Below are 9,904 nucleotides of genomic sequence, written 5' to 3' on the forward strand. Positions count from 1 at the left end.
CAAGACACTCAACTCCACTCCCAACGTTTCAATGAGGTCTGGGAAGGGTAGATCCTGGCTCACCCCTCTGCTCACTCAGGTACAGTGCACGCACCTGAGCTCCCCTGGGTTGGCCCTGCCTTCTCACCAGGTGCTCAATCACTGGTTCAAGATGTAACCTAATTATTTTGCAGGCACTGCTATTTTAGTAGTGCTTGCTTCTTTTCTTCTATTTTCTCTTAGGGGTTCAAACAGTTGCTTAAACACAAAACTAAACCACAAAACCCACTCCTGATAAAATTAAAGAGATGTTTAGAATTTGTGCAGTATTTCCCCATTTACAGCTGAAAAGGAACTGTAGATCATCATGCCTTTTACCTATGATCCTTTGAACTGGAGTGCATTTGATTAAGCAGTTATCACCACCTACCATTTCCTGTCTGTAAAATATCCCTCCCACCCATATAGCAATCCAGACAAGAAAATCCATGCTACTCTTCAAGTGTCACATTTCAGAGCCTGCTGCTGTTGACAAATTCACCAGCAAAGCCAATAGCACAGCTAGTACTTTCTGGACAAAGCAGAGGGAGCAAAGGAGCTAACAGGAGAGGTAATCTTATCCAGAGACAAAGATGGGGAAGTAGAAGCTTAAATTGCCAGTGGTAGAACTGATAGAAATGCTCTGGAAGATACATTCTAAGTTTCCAAAGAGCACAGACAGGCTTCTTTTGCTTTGGGAAGGAACAAGCCACAGATCTTTCTCACACAACTTGTCTCTACTGTCTTCGCAGAAGCAGCTACCTTGTGCTACTGCCTACACAGTACTTTTCAAGAGGAACCACTTACACACTTTGTGCATTTTTGTAATATTTACTTTCAGCTTTCCATCACACAAAAATTAACCAAGGAGAAACAATCTGCATGGCTAAGCTCACATGCTTCTAAGACTTAACCATCAGAGAGCGTTCTTGTTTTAAACCGTTCTTCTGAACTACATTTCTGACCTTCCAAGGAGAAGCTTGCACTTCATTCATTCCTAGAGTTCATTCAAATGACAAAGTTAACAGGAAAAAAAAGTATGGCGGGAAAAAGCCTGTAGTAGATGTTATGAAACTTCTTTCTGCAAATACTCATAACCAGATGAGGACACCTCTCCTTGTACTAATCGCTTTGTAACTGCTTTGTAATGCCTGGATACAGAAACAAAAGAACAGACACAGAACATCAACTACAGTTAATCAGTACTGGGTTTGCTCAACTGCAACAATGGTGACCAAAATTGTATACAGGAATCTATAATGCTATAACACGATAGAGCATGCAGGAATGACAGCAGAATAGCAAAGTCCATGCTACAGCAATTAAGAACTCACTCAAATGCAACAACTGAGGGCACAAAAATAAAAGAAAGAATTTTATCACCTTCCAAAGGCCTCAGGTTCATAGAGATCTCCAGCTAAAGATACCCTTTCCTCCACTGCCAAACCTTAAATGAGGTCTGGGAAGGTGTGGATCCACCCCTTCTACTCATTCAGGTACATTGCATGCACCTGAGCTCCTCCGGGTTGGCCCTGCCTTTCCACCAGGTGCTCAGTCACCAATTCAAGTCATGATTTAGAATTTCCACTACAGAGATCTGTGCTACTTTTTTCCCCAAGATATTCACTTTCCATTAAAAACAATACTGATCTGTGATTGTTTAGTTAAAGGCTTTTATCATCCCAAATGCTTCAAGTTCCAGGGGTTAGGATGTCCTTTGCTTCCATGTTCTACCTTATTCTTTTTCGACACTACAATTTAGTTTACCTCAGATTTTTTGTTCTATTTTCCTGTCTCAGTTACAACAAAACATTGTGACACATTCAACAGCAACAGTGAAGTACTTGACACCTGCAGTAAAGTATTAGTGCTTAAGGTGCTGAAGTTCATGGCTCCCATTTTTCACATTCAGTATTATATTCAGGCATACATTATTCATAAAAACACTGCAAAACCAACACACTCTTAACAGTTTGAACCTGTAAAATAGCTCTACTATAATTATTAGAAATGACAGTACACTCAAGAAGAGTTTCACCTTGACATGAAGCCTTCACTCCAGTGGTGCAAATTGTTAACTTTTTTTTTGTAACAATGCTTAACCACTATTTTCATTCAGTTGTTCAATTAGCTTGCTGTGTGAGATATGATTTCTAAACAAAGATGAACTCGTGGGTTTTATTTTCTTGTTGGCCTGCTTCCATTATAAATATTTCACAGTACGTAAGACTGTGAACATGAAAGGGAGCTGGGAGAAAGGTGATACAATTGATTTCTAGCTCCAGGAGTTTTGTCACATGATATTGCTATATTGATCCTTTTCTCTTAAGGTGATGCCCTTTCTACTTCCTTTCTTATGTCTAGGCTGCTGTAAAAGTCAACTCTGTATGTACTGTACATCATATGTTTGGAAAATACCTGTTACAGCTCATTAATCACAGTATAATTGCACAGTATTATAGCAAGAGAAAGTCAGCTGATATCTTCCAAGTGCTATTTTTTCTGAGTTGTACAAAGAAATACGTCTATGTTAATCAAGTTTAGAAAGCTATATTTATGTCTGCATAACCAAATATCCTTTCGACATGTCTCTTTTTGGAGGAATGAGCACGATCAACAGACTTGCACAAAACAGAGCAACATATAGCCTGAGAAATAGCTAGCAAGAGCTGTGCAGCTGCTTAACAGAAATTTGTAAGTTTTAGGTGCCTACAACAGTGATTAGTCTCTTCCTAGATCCCAGTTAGAGATTATCCCATATCTCTTTGTGAACCAGTCTAGTTCACAACAGGACTGATACCAGGCATGTCAGCAATAGCTCAAATTACTCCTCAGTGATGAAAATACAATGAAACAGTAGTCAAGCAATCTGTTATGAAAGCAATCATGAAGGCATTGTGTTTTTGTTTTTCCTCCCATTACTCTCTCCTTCACCCATTCTTTGCACTTCTACTAGAGGAAGTAATGGCAATCCAGCATGAGAGATTTAAGATTCCCTTTCTTTATTTTTAAATGCGCTAGGCAGAAAACATGTTCCTTTGCTTACAAAAAGCAACAAGAGGAAGAAGAAACCAAGCTTTATAACATGATGAAAACACACAATCAACTAAAGAACTAACAAACATTTCATCCACTAGTCTCAGAAATAAAGTTCTGTTCACACGTGTTCCTTGAATGTAACAATACTAAAATTTACTTCTTGCAAGCATTATTTTGGAATTTTTTACATTTCTTAAGTAAATACATTTAGAAATTTTCACATCATTTTACAAAGTTCTACGTTTATTAAATAACTCAGAACTCTCCACGTCCTCAGATAATCCACAAGATGGCAGTGCTTGCATCATACGGAGTAATCTGACCTAAATGACTGTCAGTACAACCTGTCTTTTCTCCACTGTGCACGCAGCTCTCAAATAGTATATTCCTCATATCCAGGCAAAATCCTCGCCATTTTTTCAACTGGCTCAGCATTATTTAACATGCTGTAATAACGCATTTTATGGACTAACAGTGAAGCGACAGCAAGCTTGGAGAAACTGTTGCTGTGTTGACTCCTGTGAGAGTGTATTGGCCTCTGAATCTGATTACAAAATATGTAAAGAATTACAGGCTTCAGCTCTGGTGCAAAGAGTAATGCAAGAGCTGCTAAATGGGTTGGTTTATCTCCTCCAGACAGCTGGCCAGGTGTCCGAGAACCACTCAACATCTCAGTCCAAAATGGGGATGAACTGTAATAATGAAGTTACCACCCTGTATATGCCTATGCAGCAAAATAAAGTCACAGTTGTGCAGGTGTTACAGTGCACGTACTAGTTTTATATAGCTATTACAGTGAACAGCAGTAATGAATACAAAATAGCATATGCTTTCAACTTCAGGATGAACTCGTTACACATCCTTAGCTTCTATTCATCTTGCTCCTGTCACTCATGTTAATATTAAATGCATACAGAACTCCTGCACAGCCTACAGTTGTATTTGCATTTAGATGCACAGATTTTCAGTATTCAGATTAAATCATGTTTTACCTAAAAAGCAAGGAACCATCGTTTCAGACATAAGAACAAAACATTAAAAATATTTCTGCTATTGTGAAACTATCACTACTCTAACAATAGATAGGTAGGTAACAGAAAATAAAATCTAATGCTACCATTTTCAACCCTAACTTTTCAAAGATCTCTCTTTGAAAATAACTATCAGTCAAGCAAGAACCAGATCACCACCTTTTATCTGCAAAAGTTTTCGCATAAGATATACCCTACAACCTAGGCAACAATATCTCATTATCTCGGCTTCATCCACACCATATTCTTAAAATAGACATTTAAAGGCCAAACAATATTACCTACAATTTAGGAGGTTACTAAGTCTCTGACAATTTCCTGTTCTACAATAGATGAGCATCAGAGGAATAAAAATTCTATCATGTCCACAGCACAATTCTTTTCCTGCTATTTAAAACAACACAATCAAGTCAGCATGCTATATAATAGTTCAGTTTTAAATATATATGATAAATCCAAACTATAAATATTTTCATAATATGGTAACAGTGGATTCTCATGATTAATTTGCTAGTAGAAAACCAGACAATAGAACAGAAAACCAGATGGAATATCCTTCAACATATGTAGATTTTTACACCAATTGAATATATGCCATATCCTAGCTGGTACAAACCTAGCTCACATTCATCCATAAATCTGCATATGAAAGGCTAAAACAATGAAATAGGGCAGTTACTGCATTTGGATTTGGACTTTGAATGAACTTGTATGCTTATACTCTTTTCACCCCTGTATGTCTTGGTAAAATAGAATTCCTCTTATGTAAGAGCAGAATTACAAACCAGCACAATTTAAACTACTTTGGCATATGTCCTTGTTAAGCAGTTTAATAGCTTAATCTTCTGTTATCTGCTCTGGCTAACTACTAGTTTCCAGGTGTTACTATTTTCTGTTTTATAAGGCAGTATGCATGCTAAAACTGTATCTCTTTTTATTTATTTTTTCTGTAACAATTATCCTTCGTAGAATTTCTCTACACACGATTTAGAACTAACCCTGGCATCTGACCTTTCTACATTAAAAAAAAAAAACTCAAAATTCCTTTTTTTTTTCCCCCAAACTCAGACCTCAGTAAATATACTGAAGACTGCAACAGCTCAAGGTTACTTCATGCCTATAGTCAAGCTTGCTCTTATGTCAGCAGCTAGCTTCTTCTGCCCTTCAGCTGGGAATTTAACAGAGTCATTTCTGATTAATGCACAGCTGACCTTGAAATCATTTAGTTCAAGATTTTGGCTTCTCAAAACTAATAGTTCATATTATTTCCAGCTCTTTGTAAAGCAGCACAGATCATTAACACTTCCAGAAGAAATATCATTATCTTTGCAGCAAATTATTCACTGTCTAGCCCATTTACTTTACTAGAAATTTTTAAAAAATTATCGTATTTCCCTCAGTTATCACTTAAATTAAGAAAGTGATAGAGTGAGAGATAAACCACACTCTTCTCCTCTCATCTGTGTCAGAATGAGTGAAACTAAGGACAACAGTTAACTATCAACATTTAAGCCCTAGAGGAACATAATATTGTTTCACTAAAGCCAAAAGTTCAGTTTGGCAAAACACCGGTGGTAAGCTTTGACTATGCTGGCTTTAGCAGTTGCAAGATGCAATTCTGCTCCAGTGTAAATGGTTTTGCTGGTAGCATACAGTTAGATGTATGAATTTGTTGTCAATGATGCAAAGAATGCTATGGTGTATGAGCTGAAGTATCACGGGTACAGAGAAACCATGTAAAAATTGAAGGCATATTTCACAGAATGATATCTGGTTTCCTTTTAAAAATTAAAGCAAGATTCTTATAAAATGAAAGCCAAATGACTATCTTCTTTTCTGTACAGGTACTGCTGTCACTGTCCAGACTTCATTTTGTATTGTACTTCAGAACAGACATAATACATTTAACTAAAACTTCTGTTTGTAGTTCAAAACAAAATAGCAGCATGACATTCTCCCATAAATCCGACAGCACACGTAAGAACATCTACACCATAACTACTAGAGCAGTCACATAAACTTAGACATTCAGGAGTGGGTTTGGCCTCTCAGCTCCAAAATAACACTTCTCTTTAGATGCAAGAATTCTCTAACGAAGGCTGCAAGAGCTCTAAGCTGAAACCAGTCTCCAGTAAGGTACACACAAGCATATGTTAAGATGAAAAGTGTAAAATCACTAATCTATGAAGATACCACTCACTCAGTCTCCCTCCATAACCATCAAGGTGATAAAAATAATGCTAGAAGGTTATTGTCAATGATTTTCACAACCCTTCTTGCTTGTTTCCATCACTGTATTATTAGAGTACAAGTCAAGCTTAACCAGTTACAGCACTGTGACCCAGAACTTCTGCAACTAAGCAAGACGGGTAAGGCCCACAGAGACTTCCAAACTGAGAAGTGCACATACACAATCGTGCTAACCCTAAACATAACAACACGTACTAGCAAGTGATTTGCCTCCTCTCAATTACTAACTACAACTTCATTCTTCATAATAATTTATTTTACACTCAGCCAACAGTGCTTGGAAGGAGGGTCCCTCAACTTTTTTTTTTTTTCCCCCTAAACTAAGTACCCCACCTGCTATTCCCAACTACATTTGCCTTTCTCACAGCTGTATGTTGGTAGCAGCTCAGAAAATACTCCTAATCAACAGTTTATTCCACTTTCTTCATTTTTGTTACTTTCAAGTGATGCATCTTGAAGTAGAATATAATCACTAAATATATGACATTATAATTCCACATTTTGTCCCACTTCTCCAACCTTCAAGGTATTCAAGGCATCATCATTATTTGCTATGATTATGTCTCTGAAAATCCTCAAGAGTTAAAAAAAATTCCTCTGGAGAATAAATCTGAGAAGTATAATTCCTAATTCTACTAGGTATTAAAATTCATGGATGCGATAAAGGTTGTTTTTTTACTCACTTTGTTTTTCTTGATGTCAATTCCTCATTACGCCTCTGTCTCCTACAAGAAATAAAGATATTTTCACTCCTTGTACCACAAGGCAAAAAAGCTTACAACCTTTTCTCCTGCTAATAAGCCACTCTGATCTTAAATTTGATTAAAATAATCAGTTACTAAGCCAGATTGACATTTCTCTTAAAGACACTAAATTTTCATATCTTACATTAAACAGACTGAATTACAATTATTAGCAATTCTGCAAAAAATTTCTACAAAAAATGATGATAGTGTTAAAGACAATACAGCGATAAATGTTTTAAGACCCCTGATAGCTTCTTACAAGCAGTCTAAAAAAATAAATGAAAGCAAATATAAGTATTCTTTTGCCTGTAAGTCATGTTGTTTTCTCACAAAACAATGGTTTTTAACAAAAAAAAAAAAAAAAGTCAGGCCCTTATGTTGGACTTATGATATATTTAACTCACAAAACATACCAAACAGTCTTCTTGACTCTCCTATGCAAACTGAATTTAACATTATTGAATTGTTGAATTTGTACCTTCAATATAATAATTTCTATTTTGATATTTCTAAAGGAATTAATTTTCTCAAGTAAACAATCTGAATAAATCCTATAATGATTTATAGGAAATGTACAGTTATTCCAAGAATAAGAATACCTCAAGAATGAATGATAAGCTCGTTAGTTATCATGTCAGGAGATTTCCTTTAATAAAAAAAATAATAATCAAATTATTCAATTATTATTATTATGTGACATTTCTTGCTGATAAGAGAACTGCTAATTTATGAACACTATTTGTAAAAATACAACAAGAAGACAACTGGATTGCGTAATTGCATAGCTCAATTCTACATAAGACTATGTACCACACACAATAATTTACTCATAATTCACTGAGATAGCAAATGTAACTCAGCTCCAAACCGTATTGTTTTGGAGTTCTGTCCCTCACCTCTGAAAACCTTTCCAAACATCTGCTTAAGTACAGAAGAGTCTTTAATGGAAACAAGGTAACAAGAAAAAAGCAAAAACATACTTACAAATACAAGTGCCATTCCCACATGGAGAAGACAGAGCTTATTAAAAATCCAAACCACATCTGCAGAGAACCAAAATGAAAGAAAACAAGTGGAGGAACACGCTTTGAGTGACACCAAGAATTTCTTTAGCAGTTATACGCGTAGGTATAATTACAACCTCTCTGTAAAGAGCTTTTTTATTTAAGAGCAATTGAATCTCACAGGCTAGAAATCAACCTCCCTTTTAGCTTTAATTTACTAAAGAAATATAAATCCTATCCCCCATCCCACCACCATACAGAGTAAAGAAGTCAGAGCAAGTGCTGAACATAACACAGCATCGGCCAACAAAACAACCTAAAACCTATACAATATCTAACCTGATTAAGAAATTGTTCAACACAAATTCAGTCATAGCTAATATATTAAATTCGCACCTACATTTCACTTACTACTCCACATGAATCCTCTATACACGCTTGAGCGCTGTAATACAGAAGTTATTTCATCACCTGAGCCTCACCAATGCACTAACAATAGTTAACAGCTGGGAGAACAAAGGTCTGTAAAGAGAGAAAGTCAAATGACCCTGATCTTTGTGTCCTGCTTCAGGGCATACTGAAAAAAAGTTAGTACAAGTACCACCCAGCTGAGGCTTAAACTGAGTAATTTGATTGGTTCTGCAAAAATGAAACATGCCCATGCAATCTGGTGCCATTAAACCACATTTAGAAAGCTGGAGCCTCACAGCTGACACCAATCCACTTTGGAGCAAAGTTACACAGGTGGGTTTTTATTAAGAGGTCTAGAAGCTACATATCAGAAGCAATCTGTTTTCCTCTATTCATGAACCAAAAAACATTTCTTAACCTCTACAGAATGTCATCCTAACAAATGCAATTGTGTCTTAAGCATAAAAAGGACTTTCATAAACCTATCTTTCATACCTTCTGGTTCCAATTTAATTTTTGCATAGAACATCTCCACGTGCATCAGAGAATCAAACTGATTGCCTCCTTCCAACACGTAGTGAGTAAGCAGTGTGGAATTGAACATACAAATGGTTGTATGGGCCTTAGACAAAAGAGTGTAAACTGTGATCATCTGTATCAATCCCTCAAAACTGGAATTTCTCAGAGAGAAAGACCTGGAAAAAAAAGGCATGAAAACTTGTGCCCAGGTGTAAATGCTTTTTATTTGTTTTTTAAATATTATGTTAAGAAAGCATGTTCTGTGTTACTTGAAAATGTTTATAAAAAGTTGAAACTGAAGCCACTTCAATGCACCTGCAGGCCATGTCTGCCTACAGAAAACTTGAGCAGTCTAGTGAGTATATAAAAGTCACCTGGGGAACATGTGGGCTACAGCCAGTATAAGAGATGAAGGTGGTGAGAGCCGGGCTACTGCTGATGTGGTTCCTCTAAGAGAGTGGGAAACCTACTGGGTAAGTGAGTGGTGTTGGGGTAGTATGCTGTGTAATCTATCGTAGGGATCCTGCTTTAGGTCTCTTACAAACCCTACATGTATGTGATTCACAAACGGAAAAAGTGGATTGGGTGGGGGAGGGGTGGTGGTAGGTTTATGTCCTGATGAATGCTTTGGAGAAAATCCTATAGAAAAGATTGCAGAACCTGAAGGTTTCAGCTGAATAACGGAGTGTCGCAGCAAGGCTAGGGCTAGGCAATAGCCTCACTGCTGCACCTGAGCCACAGAACCAGCTCAAGCTTGGGGGGGCATAGCTGCACCCAAGGGGCAACCAACCTCCCTACGACCACTCCACTTCCTCAAAGAATCCTTCTCGGTTTCACCTCCTGATTCTCCCTCCACCCCCGTTCTCGCCGCCACTGCGGACCCGCA

General features: G+C 37.1%; 1 protein-coding gene and 1 long non-coding RNA gene across 3 annotated transcripts in view; one reads left to right on the top strand and one right to left on the bottom strand.

Annotated features, from left to right (window-relative positions):
* The window catches only part of LOC116216539, a 30,139-nt gene extending 21,413 nt beyond the window's left edge, over positions 1–8,726 (bottom strand). The window contains exons 1-5 of one of the 2 annotated variants that reach the window (XR_004159481.1): positions 8,489–8,726; positions 8,069–8,127; positions 7,684–7,730; positions 7,022–7,063; positions 3,018–4,049 (exon numbers count right to left, since the gene is read on the bottom strand). This is a non-coding gene — a long non-coding RNA (uncharacterized LOC116216539). Of the gene's footprint in view, positions 1–3,017; positions 4,050–7,021; positions 7,064–7,683; positions 7,731–8,068; positions 8,128–8,488 lie in introns of those variants that run through there. The other variant, XR_004159480.1, reaches the window with a different exon arrangement.
* A 675-nt stretch (positions 8,727–9,401) lies between these two features.
* DCLK2 (doublecortin like kinase 2) overlaps positions 9,402–9,904 on the top strand; it is a 77,603-nt gene continuing 77,100 nt past the window's right edge. The window contains exon 1 of the mRNA XM_010709572.3: positions 9,402–9,491. Within this exon, the coding sequence (XP_010707874.1) occupies positions 9,402–9,491 (90 nt within the window). The remainder of the gene's footprint in view (positions 9,492–9,904) is intronic.

The sequence above is a fragment of the Meleagris gallopavo genome, chromosome 4 (assembly GCF_000146605.3).
Source record: "Meleagris gallopavo isolate NT-WF06-2002-E0010 breed Aviagen turkey brand Nicholas breeding stock chromosome 4, Turkey_5.1, whole genome shotgun sequence".
NCBI lineage: Eukaryota > Metazoa > Chordata > Aves > Galliformes > Phasianidae > Meleagris > Meleagris gallopavo.